This window comes from Bactrocera dorsalis, chromosome 3 (genome assembly GCF_023373825.1).
Source record: "Bactrocera dorsalis isolate Fly_Bdor chromosome 3, ASM2337382v1, whole genome shotgun sequence".
Taxonomy (NCBI): Eukaryota; Metazoa; Arthropoda; class Insecta; order Diptera; family Tephritidae; genus Bactrocera; species Bactrocera dorsalis.
The window spans coordinates 60921637-60941372 of NC_064305.1; the positions used below are offsets into that span (position 1 = coordinate 60921637).

A 19736-nucleotide genomic window follows, 5' to 3' on the forward strand; every position below is an offset into this window, starting at 1 on the left:
TTTGTTTATATGTATGTATGTGTGTATGAATGAACAACAAGACATCCCATGATAAAAGCTGCCTCCTTTTGCCATAATCACTACAAATAACTTCGACACATACGAAATGGCGAAATGCATAGCTGTAACGAAATGCTAGACCAACCTACAGCTAGAAGCAGCAATAAGCATTTGCAGCATTTAACTGATAGCACACTTCAGTTTCCTTTACCCACCCGCACCATATTTCAAGCGACAAGCAATAAAATATTTATCTTTGTATACGAATTCCTACTGACAAGCGTAGAATTTGGAAAAAATACACAAAACTAAATTAATTCTATTGAAATTATATTGAGGTGGTATTCGAGTGGCGCTCACCTTTTCCTTGACATTGTTCAGAAATTCATAATGTCGTTTTTTCTTCATTTTCTCGGCATAACGTGCCGTCTCCAATTCGAATTCATCCGAATAACCTAAGCCGGTGTTGAGCATTTGCAGGCGTTCGTCAATGAATTGCTGAAATATTTGCAGCTCCATCATTTTCGCTAGAAACGGACGCAAGTGTTTCGGGCGAGATTCGATAAATTTATCGCGGTTAAAGGTCTTGCCCGTTTCACGAAATTCCACAGCATCGCGATAGCCGCTTATCAGTTGCACAAGTACGCCGAGGAAAATTTTCGAAACACGATCGCCAATATGCTCGCTCGAATGGCTGAGCTGTTTCTTCATTTGTGACACAATATCCGCTGGCATTTCGCGTACGTCGTCGAAGGGGCTTTGAAACACTTTCGTATCACAGTTAAGTATCACAACCTCGCCAAGTTCATCGGTTGTCATCTGGCGGTAGAAAAAGTATTAGAAATAATTACAAATTCATTGTAGAATTAAAAATTGTGCTAAAAAAAATAAAAATTGTAACTTTGTTTGAGAAACTGATGGCTTAGGGTCGGTTATGAATGGCAGACTCTTCGGTTGAAAAAGAAAAACATGAAAGCTTAAGTTTCTTTGTACAAATTAAACAATATATGACACCGAAAAGTTTTGAAAATGCTACTGACATCGGCTGGCAACTTTTTAACTTAATTTAGGTGACCTTATACTCGTATATGAACCGTTAATGAACGAACGAGTAATTGATCTTCAATATTTTCTCTTCCTGTATTTTTAGAATATCCAAAGAGAGTATCGTGATTCACTCAATATAACTTGAAACTGCAAACTTAATATTTTGGTCTCTGTCAGCGGACACTTCTTGATCACCGTTAATATGTATATCTTTATAGTACGCCTTTTACATAAGTTTCGAATGTGTTACAAGGGTTATCGTAAAGGAATCCGAAAGCCCGTAATACAAACAAGATTGCAAATAAAATGCCGCAAAGTATCTTAGGTATCCCAAAATAAATTTATGGAAAAATCAAAATATTAGGTGTTGTTAAGTTAAAATTCGAATTCACTCTAAAACATTGCTTGATAATGAAACAAAAATAATGAAAAAGCTCTTAAGCTGGCTCGAAAAGACTGACTGCCAAGCTTTTATGGTGGAAAAACCCTCGGAGATTTGCCGAAGTACGACTGCCAGTGTGTGTTTAGTTCAGATTATATTGAAGTATAGTTAATTTTGACAACAATGGATTCTTACATTTTCGTCGTATTGAATTCACACACATAGATTGTACCACATAAAACTTGTAAACTATTATAGTAGGATTAAACACATTGGAAATGAAGGATAAAACAACAAAAATTATAGGAAAAATAATTTACGGGGCGATCTATGGTCGGGTATGATTGAATTTTTAAGGATCAAAACGGTTAACCTCATTTTTTTTTATGTAATGAAAATATGAAAAAAATTTTGCATTAAATTTCTTTTACATAACCTCAAAATTTATGTAAAAAATTCATCAAACATCCAAGCTTTTGCGGTATTATTTTTATCGAACATAAAAAAATTTCTTTCACGAAATTCGGAGTAAACTTATCTTCTATGAATTTCTTTTACATTTTACCATTTTCAAAGGCTTCTGCAGTGGTCTCAATACATAAATACAATATGAAAAGCATGCATTTTTTCTGAGCATGTAAAAAGTACATACTCGAAGTGTTTTTAATATTTTTACGAACCGTTTCGAGCACTGTTTGCGGCACTCCAATCAGATACGGCATGGGCGCACTCAAATAGTCTTTTAATTTCATCGGCAACACTGGTATAAAGATATGCTGCCACACCATAGGATAGAGGAACGCATTGGCCGCTTGTATGCACGACGACAAACGATCCAGGCGGCGCGATGTGAAAATGATGCGACGCTCAGCCAGCATTGCTGCGAATACAGCAATCATATTCTTTGGATCCACAAAATTATAATACAGATTTAAATTGTGCTGGGAATGAAAATAAGAAAAAAATTTTAATATTAAAATTGCACACACATTAATGCATACTAGTGTGGCTAGTGACTTACATTCTCGGGTATGCTGGGCAATTGAAACGTCAGCGGTCGCTCAAACACGAAATACTGTAAACAAACGTGCACAGAAATTCATTTTATTAGATTAAACCACTTGAAATGCATATATGCAGTGGCACACTCGAACACTCTGTGCTGTGAATGTGTGAACTTACATTTTGTCCGCTGTTATAGAATAATTTCAAGTGTCCGCCCGGATCGGGCACACCGCGATTATATGCCTCGGCGAGAAAAGTGCGAAAGTCATCGTTAGCATTATTGATGCTCGTTGTGGTGGTCTCATCACAGCGCCGCAACTCGGCCAGCAGCGTCAGCAATCGCAAAAATGTGTCATGCCACGGCAGATATGTGATTATCACCATTGCGGTGTCCGTCTTCGGATCGTGGCGACAGAAACCAAACCGCCACTTGGAGTCGTCTGTTGTGAGTACGAAGGAGTAAGATTGCACAGAATCGCTGCAAAAATGTAATATGTATAAGAAAAAGAAATAAAGTAATAAATTGCAAAATTTAATTAAACTATTATTATTTACTGCAGAATATGTTCCACAACTGCAGCTAAATACGAAGTAATCAAATGTCGAACTAGTCGAAAAACTAGTTTACAACTAGAAAGGTTTAATCGAACTAATACGAAGGATACTAGTTTCCAACTATAAATCGTCTTAAAAAGTTGGACCAAAAAACACTACTTTGCCTACTGTAAAATAGATTTTTTGACTATTTTGAACTAGTATGGAAATTTTTTATCCCTGCCCAAAATCTATTTTATGATATCTTGAAAGATATCACCAAAATCAAATATGAAAGCCGGCATATATATATGTATATGTACTAAATCTCTTCTATGGACTTGTTTGCTAGTTAAAAGATGAAGGGCTGTATCTAATTCCAAATCTTCACACTTAGTTATCAAGACTAACTGGGCTCGCCAATGAAATCTAATTCGTTGATTCATCGTTCCAACAATACCTTCTTAAGTTCGATGTTCTTAACTATCTTTGCTAAAGCTAATGTCTTTCCTTGATAAAAAAGCAACCCAATTAGAATTATTTTTAATACTCATTGTTTGGCATTTCATCATTGGAAAGACTAACTTCTGAACAACGTTTACAAATCGTTCAAATTTATTACGAAAATTCACGTAAAGAATGTGTTTCGCTTGCTTAGGTCAACTTATGGTCAACATAATCGGCGTATTGAGTACTATTCGCAACACCATCACCCATCTTGAGACGCAGCATTCATTATTGGATAATATTTGATCGAATAGACCACGTCCGTTATTCCGCTATGATAACCGACTATTTGATATCTTGAAGCTCGACGAAGTTTGGTTTCAGCAAAATGGCGTCATGCCCACACATCGCATCAATTAATGGATTTATTACGAGAACACTTCGGTGAGCAGATAATTTCAGATTTCATCAAGAATTTTATTTATTTGTTTTCGATATAAAATCATTTTGTGATCAGGGGGTTCATTCGATATAAGGGTCCGTGAAAAGAAATGTGTTATAAGAAAACTGGGCTAATTTCGCTGTATGTTATATCAATTTTTGAACCGTTTACTAGGGCCACGCTAATATTTTTACGAATGCTACTTAAGTATATACGGGTCGGATGAGGCACAGAAATAATTACGCCTATAAAGCATTTATTGTATGTATGTATGTAAATGCACGTGTTTATTCGCAACCTAGACAAGGCTATATTTATACGACGCACCGCTAGAAATTCCCAGCGAAAATCAAAAACTTAACGCACAGTGACAGCAAAATGAAGCGACACTTTAACAAAGGCAAATTCTTGACTGGGTGAAAAGTTCGTATCGTTTTCATAAAAGGAGACCACTGTAATTGAATGCACATGTTTTGAAGTTAGGCCTAACTTTTAAAAGGCGGCTTTCAGACATTTGTTTTGTGTGATATTGAATTTGAATTTACGCAAATTTTGATATTTTTAAAATACATAGGCTGTTATATATATTTCTGGCCTAGGCAACAATAAGTGTTGCCAGGTGCAATCTGACATTTCCATTGGAAAGTTTGACATTTTCTAGCATAACATCACTCATAACGTTTTGTCATTTAATCGTGAATTGTTTCATTTACAGGGAAATTAAAAAATTCATCTCGGCCAAAATGGAATTAACTCGTGAACATTTTCGTGCGATCATTTTTCACAACTTTCGACGTGGATTATCACGACAAGAGTGCATCGATGAACTAAAATCTTTGTATGGCTATGAAGCACCATCCTATAGCACTGTGAAAAACTGGTACAACGAATTCAATCGTGGCCGACGCTCGCTCAAAGACGAATTCCGTGAAGGTCGTCCAAAAACAGCCGTTGTGCCAGAAAACATCGATGCCGTACGTGAACTGACAATGCAATACAGTCATGAAACATACCTTCAGATAGAGGCATGCCTATGCATTTCTCCCACCAGCATACATTCGATATTGCATGAACACCTGGCCGTAAAAAAGGTTTGTTCTCGTTGGATCCCGCACAATTTGACAATCGCTCAAAAAAAGGCTCGTGTGGATTGGTGTAAAGAAATGTTGAAAAAATACGATCGCGGTGCTTCAAAAGACGTTTATAAGATCGTCACAGGTGACGAATCATGGATCTATGCGTATGAGCCCGAAACAAAACAGCAATCGACCGTGTGGGTCTTCCAAGATGAGCAAAATCCAACGAAAGTTGTTCGTGGAAGACGCACTTCGAAGCAAATGGTCGCCTGTTTCTGATGCTGTTGAAGCATTCAAAAAGGTTTTGGAGGTGTCTCAATCGGAGTGGAAAAAGTGCTTCGAAAATTGGTTTGAGCGCATGCAAAAGTGTATAAATCTTGATGGAGAATATTTTGAAAAACAATAAAACCATTTTCGTTGATAAATATTCCTATTTTCATTATTAGGCCAGAAATATATATAGCAGCCCTAGTAATGGCAAAAAAGTAATTCTGATGAAAAAATGGTGCTGATGATACAAAGTGACTTAATAAAGGTTAAGGTTCAATGTCCAAAAGAAGCTAAGAAGTTGCTAAATGTGTGTTGTATGTTTGCAGAATCTGGAAGTATCGCAAGAGGACTCAACCATGAAGATCCGTATTTTCGTATTCAAGAAACAATCGCTACTGTTGCATAGTCAATCCAGCCAAATCCCAGAATTTCGACTCGCAACTTGGAGTAAGTAGAAGGTCATTACAACGGATAATTCATGATGACTTAAACCTGTTTTCATACAAAGTTGAAATAACACTAAACCCACTAGATTTGCCTATTCGCTTAGAAATTTGGCAAAAAATTAGATGAAGGCAATAACTTGATAAATTGCCTATTTATGTCTGTTTAGGCGAATTTTGATCTAATTGGAAATGTAAACAAGCAGTCAACCAGACCGAGTCACTGTGTGGTGCGCAGTTTCATAAAGGTGTAGTGTTCGGCCATACTTCCTTGAAGAAAACAGTGTAATAGTAACTGTTAATGGCCAACGATATTAAAAGATGTTGAATTACAAATTACTACGCCGAAGACGTCTCCTTTTCAAAGCGTTAGGTTTTAGCAATTTGAAAATATATTAATATCAAGAAACTCCACCTTCCGCTGACCCTCAAGTGCACCTGACCTGATTGCTCCAGACTTTTTCAATGCTGTTACGTCAAACAGAAGGTGTATAAAAAAATCCCAGAAATCTGACCGAATTAAAGCAGTCCATTCAACACTTCAGGCCACAATGAATAATTTTCCAGTTAGATGTCGCATATGCGTGGCTGCTTACTTGTTAGAACCGCCGTTATCGGACCACTATACGACACAGCTGCCATACAAATTGCTGAATCAAAATCAAGTTCTTCTTGGGAAGACTTTTTAATTTGACAAGTTATCTTCACTACATCTTCTGGACGTTTGTGGTGGAATTCATAAAGACTCACACTTGCACCTGATTAATATCATCCCGATAACTAAGTAGGTCTCTTCGTTTTTGCTATGCACAAATTCAGGTCTTCTAATTGGTACATCATATTGATCACATGCATTACTAATAGTTGCAGTAGGAACTAGATGATTACATACATACATATGTGCATACATTTTATGGTTTATTATCTGTCTCCAATTATGTACTCGTACTCGTAGGAACACCGGTTTGAAGCGTATCTTGTTTGTTTTTTAGTACATTTGTGTATACAGTTAACATGCATTTATGCACAAACATTTCTAATAAGCTGTTGCTTACCAAACGATTACTCATCGCTCTAAAAATACCGTAATAATATTTCAAAGTACAAGACCTTTGTTTTATCGCATGCATTTGTCAGTTTTTCTGGAGAAAAAATATAAAAAGAAATGTGAGATATACAAACAAATACAACAATATAAACGTGCATTTGTTCGAGCTTCTCATGACTTGATAACCATGAACTAAAGAGTTCTTCGAGCTTTAAGATTTCTCTAAAGGTGTAGTTTCATGAGAACCTTTTCTCCGAAAAAATACATATGTTCTGAAACTTTTTCTAAAAATCTATATTTTGCGTCGGTCGGAATATAGCTTTCAACACATTTGGTTAAGCGGTCCTCTTAAGGAATGTTTTAGAATATAATAAAATTGCGATATTGAGTCGGAAACTCCTGAGCACATGATTCTGGATGTCACGCAATCAGTAGACGTAGTTTTAAGGCCCTTGGATCCATATATCCGGAAGGAGATAAATAGCGCCCAACAAGTTTCAGAAAATCAACAGACTGTTGCGAGAGCATCTGATGGAGAGGGCACAGTTTCAGTTTTCAGTTAATTTTTCGTTCATTTCACTAATAAATACATTTTAACAATATGTAGGACTCTATGTCCAGTTCTCTTCATACCGCTGCGGAAGAGGTGTTAGGTTACTACCGACCTCGCAGAAATACTTGGTATTATGATGAATGCCTCGCAGCCACTGTAGCGAAAAACGCTGGGTACAAAGCCATCCTGCAGCCGATTTAAACTAGGGCTGCGAAAGAGCGGTGTAAATTTGATATATGTATCTGCGAAACTCATTCGGTTATACAGAACGATTTTGCTACCAGACGAGGTTTTAAACGGGGTGATTCTCTTTCGTGCATCCTTTTCAATATAATGCTGGAAAAAATGATATTTACTTAACTTAACTGAACTGATGCTTATATCACAGGCATTACCAACAAAGCCGTCATCGCAGCCTTTTCCAGGCTAGAAAAAAACCACGAAAAAGGTTGATCTTGTGGCGAGCGAGAGCAAGACCAAGTAATTCAGATTTCTCGCGTCTCGAGACCCATGGGTGGACAACGGCAACAAAGGCGCTCATGCTTTCAATAGAGGGACTAAGCGCATAGCGATCTATTTGCATTTGAGATGGCGTAGCCTCGCAAGGGATAGACGTTTGTGTTCTCGACTCACATCGACCCACGGTTGTAATGCCAAAGAAGAAGGCATTTGGGTTTATCATCTGGTTTGCATTTTCGACTACGCGCCGAAATATAAAATATCTAAAGGATCGAAATGTCAATATTCCGTCTGAACCAAACTTCCCTCTATTCACTGGAGAAGAGCAATTTGCAAGAGATCTCAGACTAACATAATAACAAACAGTTTTTTTTTTGGTAAGGGGTCAGTAGGGTAATCTTTTTTCAAACATTTTTTTGCATTTTCTGTTTCCTTATGCCCTTAGAATTAGTCATTCACGCAGCCAATTCTCCGACAGATGTCATCAAAAAATTCCGAAAAAAATATTATTGATTATACACTCCACGATATACATACCTCATGATATGTGAAAACAGTTCTATTGTAGAATAAAAATTTCTAAATAAAAAATGCCAAAAAAAACAGGCCAGATTTCTCTACTGACTCCTTAAAAATATTTGTAATTTGTCAATTGAAAATAATTTCAATAGATCAGTTTTAAAAGGAAAGTTTAAATACAAGTATTACAAAATCACATGGGTCTGCAAACAAGTTTTACGATCGATATAGCCCTGAACAGGGTATATTAAGTTTGCCATGAAATTTGTAACACCAGGAAGGAAACGTCGGGGATAAAAAATACCGTAGTTGATGAAAGTTAATTCAAGATTGTCGATTTCATCACGTCCATCTCTCTACCCATCTGTATGCATGCATACATTCTTCTCGTCCCAATAAGTTGCTCTATTTTCAGAATCGGACAACTAAAGTATATAGCTATCATAAAAACTGAACGATCAAAATCAAGTTCTTGTGTGGACAACTTTTTTATTTGACAAGATAACTTCGATTTGGCAAGGAATATTGCTTAAGGAAATCGTACAATCTTCGAACAAATTGTATAGATCGGACCACTGTAGCATAGTAGTTACCATACAAACGAACCGAATTATAGCTTCGTTCAAGCAGTTTTCAACGACATGTTTTTTGCTTAACATTTTTTTACACAACCTTTTGAAGGACTACTCAGTATAAAGCAAAACTTTCGGACTTGAAGAAATAATGCCGGAAAGTTTAACAGTTTTACAAACAAATTTAAATTTTTTGGGTTGCATTATAAATCTGCAACATTGCTCAAGAAATTTAAGAAATCTTTTTCGATAAAGATCAAAAAATGGGAATTTTTTATTTTTTTCTTGTTTTTGTCTCTAAATAATTTTCAATATTGTCGAAATATTGTAAATAAAACATAAATTTATGTTCGAAATGTTTTTATTTGTATAAGTTTTAATAGTAAGTAGTTAAGACTAGTGTATGTATGTATATATATCCATATATTAAGATTTTAAATACATTACACTTCGACCACCTATTGAGTACAGAACAGTCTTATCTTTGAAGTCAAGTCAAAATATATAGAAGTTATATACGTTAAAAAAAAAAGATTTTCTCGATAGTGTTTAAACGTACATACATACATACATTACAATTGTCTATAAAAATCCGTAAATACTATACGATTTTTGATCCGCATAATTTGAACCAGTCTAATGTGCGAGTATTCAACTTTACTGTTTCTTATGCCGTTATTGCATATCATTTCGTTAATAGCGGCCATACACAGGCACACATGTGCGTTCGATCGGTATGTGTAAACATGCGGTTTACTCGTGTATGGGCTTGTTCGCGTACCGATCCATGTTCGCGAAAATGTTTGATTTTTTACGATCGGTGCGCGAGCATGTTTATCGTGTATGGCGTTGTGAGCGCACAAAATCTCATTTCTCTCGTGTCGCCGAGCAGTGAAGATCGCGGACAATTGCAAGTGTTAAGGGGAGAGACTGCTTTAGAGGCATCAAAAAATCGATTTTTTTTAGGATTTTTTTGGGAGGGAAAGAAATAATTGATTCAAGCGAAATTTCTAGGCTTTATAGTCATATATTCGAACATCTTTCACAAATTTTTTGAATACGAAATCTTTGATATTCTGCTTTTAGGAAGCAATTACCCGATGCATCTCGCATATACATTTATCAGGAACAAAAAATTCAAAGAGATTCATGTTTTTTAATAACTTATCTTCTAGTTAAACTAAGAAAATTCCAAAAAAATTTACTTTATTTTGTTTAAAAATATGTTCAAACTTGACTTTTCCTAGTTTTTTTAGTTTAAATAGAAGATAATTTTATGCCAAAGATAATAAACTTTGCCCAATTCCAACTTTGCCCGCCAATTAAAATAATCTTAAAAATAAAAAAACCGAGAAATCGCGCTTTTCGTTTTTTTCCCAAGCGCTCATGTATGTATCTGTCGGACACTATTTCCCTTCTAGCTTCGACAATATTTAGAGTTCCAATCTATAACTTTGTTTGTTAGATAATTTTTAAAGAGATTTAAGCGATTGTTTGAAGCTTCTAAAGCAGGCTCTCCCCTTAATAAAGATTTCGTATCTGAATTTATTGATCTTATAAAAAATTAATTCGCAATTTGGCAAACGAAAAGTGATAAATATAAAAATAATATTGAGAAAAATAAAAGTTGGAATAACTTATTAACGAAATACAAAGAAATAGATAAAAGTGCTACATTAGAAATAAATTCGAAGAAATGTTCCGCTTGCCTGTCGCACATGTTAACTGTGTGAAGAACGAACGCAAAATGGATTTGTGTGTCGTGTATGGGCAACGAATTCACACAGATCGAACGCACATGTGTGCCCGTCTATTGTCCTCTTTAATGCAAATAGTCAAGCAATATCACATTTCCCTTGGGTTTATTAATTATTGCAGATACTCATGTACATACATACATACATACATATTGGTGGCGTAAACCCAACATTTACAAAAAAGTACAACCGAAAGTAAAGCAAATCAATCAAAATATAAAAAGCGTCCGTTTCATTGCTCAATCAAAAATTACGTGAGTAAAAACGAATGGAGAAACGGTAAAAAAAGTAGTGATATGGAGCGAAGTAATTTTCGTTGGAAATTTGCAACATTAAAAAAAACTTGTTGATTTATAACATTGCAAAAAATATTTATGTAGATAGTTTTAGTAGTTCCTAATATTATTCAATTATTTTATATTTTTCTGTTTTTGTAGTGTGGTTGCCCTCATTTCACTATCGGCAAAAATTTGGTGCAAAACCTATGCTTGTTGTTGTATTTTTGGAATCAGAAAATGTTCCTCAAAGTCAGTGACCGCCTAAAAATCGCGGTTATGTTGACTAAACTGTCGTGGAATGTAAGTTTCGTATTTAATTTTCACTGTAATTTTCATTTTTTTTTGGAGAAATGTCTACCAAAAAGCCAATTTGTAGTTTTTTCTGTCCAAGTTCTAAGTTAAGGTTTTAACTAAAACACGTATTTTTTACTTTAGATGATAATGTAAGGAGTTATCCTGCCAAGGCATCTTTTTTCTAAGGGAAATGGCGTCCCAATGATCGCGTTTAAAATATTTTTTCCAAAAATTTCAGAATGTCTTCGTTAATAGGGAATGTTTGTAAAAAAAAGTTGAAAAAGGCTGTTTTCACCCGAGGAAACCCATGTAACCCCTTAAGAGATTAAATATTTTTCAATATTTTTTCGACAATATTACGACAGCCCGTTAACGACGAAGAAGAGGCAAGAATCTGTCAAATTAGAACCATACCGAATGGAACTTCGCAAAGGTATGTATAATGTTTTGAAAAGCTTGTGCACCAGCTTTTGCCTCAAAATACCAACAAAAAAATTTAATTCCCAATTTTACTTTTTTTAATAACTTTATTTAAATACCAACAACCCTAATGTTACTCACTAGGAGATGTTTTAATGATTTATTACTGTTACGAAAATATAGTTCCCCATATAAAAGTATAAACCAGTCAACTCAACAACAAAAATGATATTTCAATAAAAGATTCAGCTTAACAAAAGCGCATAAGAAAATAAAAAATATGAGTTAATTACAAAATTATACAAAATGGTAAAAATTACAGCGAAACAAAAAGTAAATCGAAGTAAATGAAGAAAACAAAAGCGGAAAGCAACTACAACAAAGAAATAAATGGTAACACAAGCCAAAGCTAGTAAATAAAAACTTCGACGCAAGTCAGTTAAACGAATATTTATGTATGCATGTATGTACATATGAACGGTAAACATATAGTATGAATGTGTGGTACATGCATACATACGTACGTATCTATTTGAAACTCTTGTCTTGTCTACAAGATACCAGATTGTGACTAATCGTATGAATAAACAAATAAAAAGTAATAAAAACACCGCTTTATGCGATGGTTATTCATGAGCGGTTTTGGCGCTGAACGCTACTGGTCAAAGAGATGCATACACATGCTTAAGACTTTGGGGGCACATAAACTCGGTTATGAAATATTCATGATTATTAGTATTTCTTAGGCGTAAAATTGTATAATAATTTTTACAGTTATGCCCTTGAGAGCTTTTAGTTATGTTTTGAATAAAATTACAAAAATATTATTTAATACATTTACATTCAAACTTATTACGAAAAAATATATAGTAATGAGTTACTAAGCATGTTTGTGTCTTATTATATGACAGAAAAAATTCCTTTCTTCAACTTTTTTTTTTAATTAACTCCCTTATCGGAAGTTGTGGTGTGAAATATTTTCCAACATGAGCTTAAAATATTCCAAACATTAAAAAAAAGATTAAACACGCACGGTTCACACTCTGCAACCAAACGAAAGCAATTTTTTATGCCCGCAATGAACGAATGCTCCCTTACACAACATACGCTAGTATGTACAAACATATCGAAGCATTGCCAACAGGTGTGCATGATTACAACTATACATAAAGCAAATTTGTTTGCACAACAAATATATGCATGTATGTATGTATGTACAACAACAGTGTGGACAATGTAATTTATTTATACAAACAGTACGAGTATTTGCGGTTGTTGGAAATAAATTGGTGTTTGATGTTTTGCTTTTTTAAACGAGTGTTTAATTGTGTGCAACTACAACAAGTAGAGATAGAGAGAGTACAGATTGCTTATAAGGCATATAAAATTGTTTTATTAGAATATTGCGGTTCTACATTAAGTTCGAGTCTTAAAATACTGAGAAAACTTTTGATCAAAATTATTTTAGGAATTTGTAAATGTTTTAATGAAACTTAAATTTGCATTGCTTATTTATAAAGCAGTGTAGTTTACAAAACAAAATTATAACAGTAAGATAAAACCCATTGGAAAAGAAATATATAATAAAATGAAAAATAATTTTAGCACTTTTTGAGAAAATTTGCGATAATAATGCACATAACTTTTATATCACATAAACAGATTTCAAGCAACATAAATCCTACTGCCTTTTAAAAAAAATCTCCAATTTGATGTGAAAATTTTTGATTAATAATTAAGGTTTTTCCATATCGTTCATCTTCTTTTTCAATGGGTTTTAACCTATTAAGATTTTTTCACTTTTTACCATTTTGAAAAGCTTCTTCAGTGGTCTATTATTTAAATTTTATTATCGAAATTTCTAATTATTTTACGTTTGTAGCTTCACAGTGATCAAATATTGTCATTAGCGAAATTTATTAAAAATATTTTTGGAACTTCTTCAACTACGGAATAACATATGTATGTATGTGTGTATGTTTGTATTTGTATATACATGCATATGTACATACAAATGTGTTTTTGTTGAAGCGGCATAAAATATTCCTGAAGTAATTTCGAGGAATGGTGCCGAGTTGACAGTCCCAGGCCTGACAAAAATCCGGATCCATACTTAGACCCGACTGTCGTGGGAACAGTGTACATATGTACATATGTACCCGTCCATTTGCACATTACATTACATAAACATTTTAGCTATGAAAATTATTCACATTTCTACAAATGATTACATTTTATGTAGGGTACTCAGAAATTACACCGAAATAAAACTAAAACCTTTCAAATTATGCACCAAAAGTGAAAGAATGCATAGTGAATTTTCGAATTTTCGTGTGAACATATTTACACAACTAATTAAAAGTTTATTTCGTCAGTATTAAAACGACATAAAACGATATAAAGCAATACAATCTACTTTTCGCACGTTGACCAATAGTGCCAACAAGACTGGTCAACATTGAAGTTAATACCAAAATATAATAAACGTTAAGTGTTTGTATGTATGTATATTTTATCGATGTATACATATGTACATACATATACATAGTAATGGGCAAACACTTGAATGAATCATAGACCAGTCGACGCATGGCAAAGAGCATTGGCCAACTTGAAAGTAAACGCTTAAAATCAACAATCACATACCTTCAAACGCATATAGTATGTACACATGTTTGTAAATAACTGTGCAAATGCAAGAATGTACAATAACAGCGGGCAATATACTGTGGCAATGAAGGACTGTAATATGTGGTAAAGCAATGTAATAACACGCATTATACTCTTACATTCAAATGCACATAAGGATATACAAACATAAGTAGATATGTATAGGATCTATTTACTTATGGTTATAGATACATATGTACAACCAAATGTATTCATTCGAACGTGACTATGATGCTTGCCGGATTAATTTAACCGGAAGTGCTACCCGCACACTTTACCTACACATGGCTTACATTCTTTTGAAGTAGGTACATATTTGCTTTTGTGCTATGACATAATTCTATTTGAGTTTTTATATTTCTACTCACCTTTCGATTTTGCAGGGAAACGCAAAGGCGGGTATATCGGCCATTGTCTTCTCATCGCGATATCCCTCCGGAAAGCTTTCAACAATGACACAAGACGGTGATGTCTGACTGCCGCCCGTAGGCGTATTGTGTTTATCTCCATTATGTACGAGCGCGACTTCACACCAAAACTCGAATAGTTTCTTTACATCCGTTCTGCAAACAAAATTTCACATTTCGTTTACACAAATACAAATACATACGTTATATTAAATTGAAATAAAAACTGTAAAATAAGACTCATTAAGCATGTGTATATTTAATTACGGCAAACACTCTTGAAATATAAACGTTTGTTTTGCTTATCATTTTTCAAGTAAATCAGCATTTGCATTTTTCAAAAATTTTTATCTGACCAGTTGGTCAATTCGGGTGAAATGCACTTGAGCGTAACGCCTACTGATTAATGGAATACATTAGACGACACACATTCGTTTCAGCCTGTCACAATTGTATAAACAAGTCTACGAATAATAATTGTTAGAAGATGCCTTGCTCAGTTGTGATGAATGAAGGGGGATTTCTGACGTTGCAATTCTCTCATGGTCACAAGTTCAATTTTTTTCCAAACAGCATTATCTCACAACTTGTTTTTAAAGCGGCTTTTGGATTAAAAATGTTTGCTTGCAATTTGATATGTTTTAAACTCAAATTAGCACTGCACTAAATAAATTCAATATAAGCGACATAGAATCGAAGACACTCACTTTATTCGGGAACTCATACTCGATGCGCTTGCAGTCGCCGCCCTGCTGCCACAAAGAATTTCCACTTATATTATGTTGTTTTACGCAGAAACCATGTTTTTAAATTACATATTTAATAGTAAAATCACTTTCTATTAATTTATTATTTATTTAAACACTACAATAATGTATACAAAATACTATTGGCTGCTACTTATTTATATGATTTCTTATTATCTTTTCGTAACTTTTCTGCACGTCGTCACTAGCGATTTCCGCACTTTTGCAAAGGGTTTTTTCACCGACTCCCTTTTTTTAATTTTTTCGTTCACAACTACGCTTTTTTTGCAGTCGTCCGCGTTTGAAATTCAAGCACTAGATATTTACAAATTATTCGTCATATCTTTTATTTTAATTATTTATCAAGCTAGGCATTAAAAAAATTAATGTCCCCAAGACAAAAGCAATGCAATAAGAAATATGTGAATTGTGAAAATCAACGCAACAAAATAAAATAAATGACAGCTCAAATCAGATGAGTGTCAAAACATAGTAGGGTTGCCATTACCAGGACAGTCAATTTAGTATAGTAGGGAAATTAAAAATTCCCTTTGTTGCTTATGAAATGACACTTCGTCGGAAACGATTAGCGGAAGCGGATAATCAATTAAATTGTAAAAGTTAAAAGAAGTGATACAAACTAATGAGTTGTGTAGAACGATTACAAAGTCATTGAACAGTGACAAAGCATTTCCATCACGACTAGCATGTACAAAATTATTATAGAAACAAGTAAAAATGAAAAGCTAAAACAAACGTATAATACAATTTCACTATATTTTGACATTCCATACACGAATTACATAGTTACATAGTATACACACATACATATATACACTTATACAATAAATGGCGAAGTAATCAACCATTGTAACGTGTTCTAGAACTTGCTCTTTTTTCCTGTATCGGTTCACTGTTCAACGTACTTGTGTCTAAAATTGTGTAAATAGAAATATTATTTTTTTCCAAAGTCAAAGCGAATGTTAATTATTACTTATTTCAGTATATCCAAGATTTTTCATCTCTTCAACATTTTGTGCTTCTAGGCTATTGTATGCTGAGGTAGCATACGCCAACGTATAACGAAGACTGCCGAACAGTTCTTTCATATCTGCATGTGTTTTTGCATCATCATACTGCTGACACTTGCGCAACCGCTGCAATTGTGATTTAATGGTCTCCGTTATTTCTAAAGATTTGAATAATTGATTCTGAAAACTATTGAGCGGTTCATATATCTCATCTGTTTCTTTGAATTTCTTCTTCTTGATACCACCACAGCAACGGCTCTTCTTCCTTTGCGTATGCAAGGCACTTTCCATTTCAAAACGATCCCATATCATCGGCCCGTGCTTTATCATACTTAAACGTGTACGTAAGAAGTGAACACACATTGAGGTGGACAGAAATTTATGTAAAAATTTGTGGTTTGTTTCAGGAGACTTGGACAAAAAAGCATTGTCACAAAAAAACGGATCGGATTCAAATTTAATACCATCCCGGTAATTACCAACCAAACGCACCATCATCAGTAGGAATACATATGAGATGAATTCATCATTGCGCTGCTTAGAGTTTCTAAATTGATCTTGCATATCTTTGACAATACTGTGCGGTAAAAGCTGCACATCATTATAACAACTTTCATATGTGCCAACATCGCAATTGAATATTATCGCGTCACCAAGTTCACCCCTACAAATCTGTAACACAAAAAGTGAGCATAGCATAGTTAAAAATAGCATATAAATAGTTACATATATTTACCGTGTCTAGAACCGAAATCGGCACACCAATTAGATATGGCATTGGTCCCATTAGATAGTCGCGTAGTTGCAACGGCAATATGGGTATATATGTGTGTTGCCATTCCATTGGGTAGAGTAGTGCATTGGCGGCTTGGACGCAGGCGGAATGTCGATCTGGCTGATGGGATGTGATAATGATGCGACGCTCTTGCAAAAGCGAAGCAATTATGGATAGCATGATTTTAGGCGTGGCCAAATTATAAAACACAGTCAAATTGTGCTATAAACAAGATAGTGGCGAATTAAGAAAAACTCCGGGTATGGACAACCACTAAATTAATTGCATACTCACGTTGTCTGGAATACAAGGTAATTTATAGAAGGATGGTTGCTCGATGGAAAACATCTACGAATGTAAATATAATTATTGTATGAATAATAATACCAAATATTAATAAATTATTATTTTTAAACTCTTCTATTCTTTCTAGAAAAGTGCAGCAATTACCTTACGACTCCCGCTCACCGGCACAAGCGTTATATCTCCACGTGACGGCACTGCAGCTTTGTAACAATTCGTGAGAAATGTATGAAAATCATTTGATTGTCGTTGCTTGAGTTCGAAAAGCGTTGTGAGCATATTGAAGAAGGTCTCATGCCATGGCAGGCGCGTAAGTATAAGCATAATCGAATTGGAATCGAAGTCATAACGACAGAAGCAAAACCGCCAATGAGTATCTTCCGCCGTCAACACAAACGAATACATCACCATTGGAACGCTGCAAAATATTGCATTTTAATTAACGCGTAATATTAAAAGTACCTACTCACTCATCGGTTTCGCATGGCGTACTCGCAAACAACTGCAGCATCTTCAATATTTTGTCATCACGAAAATTTGTCGGAAACTTTTCCTTGATCGATATTACATTTGGATTATTTTGCTTTGTATGATTTTCGGTGTGATTCACTGGACAATTCAACTCACAATAGACATCGAAAAGACTGGTTACGTCCACGCTATGATAAAAAATCGTAGAATTCAGAGAATATGCAGTATCAAGGCGTTAAAGTTGGCTTACTGAACTCGCGTGCCGGGAATGCCTGCTAAATTATTGCTCATAACACAATTGTCCGAGGCTATAGCTACAGAATTTAACTTCTTCGTTGATCGTCCTACTCTTTTGAATCATAACCACCCTTTTGTATCCAATTAGCTCTTCATACATAAATTTTGCAGTCTCAAAGAAATTTTATTTTTATAGAAGTTTTACAATTTTTATACAACAATTTTAGTTTTTGTTATGAAGAAAAAAAATTATTTATTCCTTCATACCGACTTTTGGTATGAAAATGTCACTTGTAATGAATTATACAACAAACTGTGTTCCATTCCAATAAAAATGTGTATATTTTCATATTTTGTGCAATATTTTTGTGTTCAATTAATCGAAGGTCGTTTAATGAAAATGTTCGTTTAATTCCAGAATCCTACTAGATATCGTTTGCTTTATGGATCTGAAAATGATGTGATCATGTTGGCCTTGTTGACTATTCGGGATTGAAATGACGTCAAAAAGTAGCCGTAAAGCGTTATTCTAATAGAGTTAGGACTCGTGGACCGATTCCAACGTGCAATACTTTTTAAATTTAATAATTTGTACACCATCGTGGTCATATATGGAGGGCAGACCGCTAAAATTATAGCGATACATTTCCAGTAAGTGGTCATTCACTCACCATGAATTAGTTAGTTTCGAAAGCACGAAAAGGAACTGTCTCTATCTCGCTATGGCTGAACTTTGTATCACCGCAAAAGTAATAAGGCTGTGTAAACTGAGGTTAAACAACACCAAAAGCTCCGTCAGGATCGGGAAAGAGCAATCCGGTCCGCTCGATCTCAAACGAGGTTTCAGACAAGGCGACTAACTATCGTAAGATTTTTTAAATTTAAGACTTTAGAAAATAATAAAAACTGTAGAGCTAAATAGAGAACACAAATCTTCTATTAGAGTGTACAGGTGGTGTACGTCGATCTGTTTTTCCAAACTGCATAGAGAAACCAAATGTATTGTTCTGGTACTGAAAGAGACGAGACATAATACTCCTGTCATTTAATAAGCTGTCCTCGTCTTCGCGACTTTGCTCTCACGTCACTGTTGACAGTCAAAACTTTGAAGTCGTACAAAATTTCGTCTATCTAGGAACCAGCCTTAACACCAACAGCAATGTCGTGAAAAACAAAGTACTCTTTCGACGAACAAGGACCACGCTACAAAACCTGTACGAATGCATGGGCATCTGATGAGTCGGCCCTAGGAGTATCAGAGAGAAAAGTTTTGCGAAAAAATTATGGTCATTTGCGCCTGGACAGCGGCTCAGTCGATGGAACGAAAGTTCAGCGAATCAAGAGACAGCGGCTACGTTGGTTAGGTTATGTCGTCGAATAGACGAAAGCACTCCAGCTTTGAAGAAGTTTGATGCAATACTCGCCGATGGGAGCAAAGGAAAGGCTGCCATTCTATAGAAAGGATCAGGTGGAGAGCAACGTGGTTTCGCTTGGTATTTCCAATTGGCGCCAAACTGTGAGAAGAAGCGGATGGAGAGCTATTGTTGATT

The 19736-nt window shown here is 34.9% G+C and overlaps 3 protein-coding genes across 10 annotated transcripts in view; 1 reads left to right on the forward strand and 2 right to left on the reverse strand.

Annotated features, from left to right (window-relative positions):
• LOC105222424 (DENN domain-containing protein 1A) overlaps nt 1–15832 on the reverse strand; it is a 36158-nt gene extending 20326 nt beyond the window's left edge. For 4 of the 8 annotated variants that reach the window (XR_007422064.1, XR_007422063.1, XM_029548764.2 and 1 more), the window contains exons 1-6: nt 15331–15829; nt 14585–14779; nt 2612–2912; nt 2451–2504; nt 2110–2370; nt 361–819 (exon numbers count right to left, since the gene is read on the reverse strand). Coding sequence is in view for 6 of the 8 variants with exons in the window: in XM_029548764.2 (XP_029404624.2) it covers nt 361–819; nt 2110–2370; nt 2451–2504; nt 2612–2912; nt 14585–14779; nt 15331–15347 (1287 nt within the window). In the remaining 2 variants the exon portion in view is untranslated. Of the gene's footprint in view, nt 1–360; nt 820–2109; nt 2371–2450; nt 2505–2611; nt 2913–14584; nt 14780–15330 lie in introns of all 8 variants that reach the window. The other 4 variants (XM_011199754.4, XM_049450720.1, XM_011199753.4 and 1 more) reach the window with 2 other exon arrangements.
• Nucleotides 9166–19736, forward strand: part of LOC105222421 (proteasome inhibitor PI31 subunit) — a 31395-nt gene continuing 20824 nt past the window's right edge. Inside the window, exon 1 of the mRNA XM_049450726.1 lies at nt 9166–9170. The gene's annotated coding sequence lies outside the window, so the exon portion shown is untranslated. The remainder of the gene's footprint in view (nt 9171–19736) is intronic.
• On the reverse strand, nt 16128–18569 carry LOC105222423 (DENN domain-containing protein 1A). The gene is made up of 7 exons (XM_011199751.4): nt 18200–18569; nt 17949–18137; nt 17626–17896; nt 17470–17523; nt 17137–17397; nt 16364–17072; nt 16128–16301 (listed from the first exon to the last, which is right to left on the reverse strand). The coding sequence occupies exons 1-7, from the start codon at nt 18238–18240 to the stop codon at nt 16231–16233; spliced, it is 1596 nt and encodes a 531-aa protein (XP_011198053.2). The 5' UTR covers nt 18241–18569; the 3' UTR covers nt 16128–16230.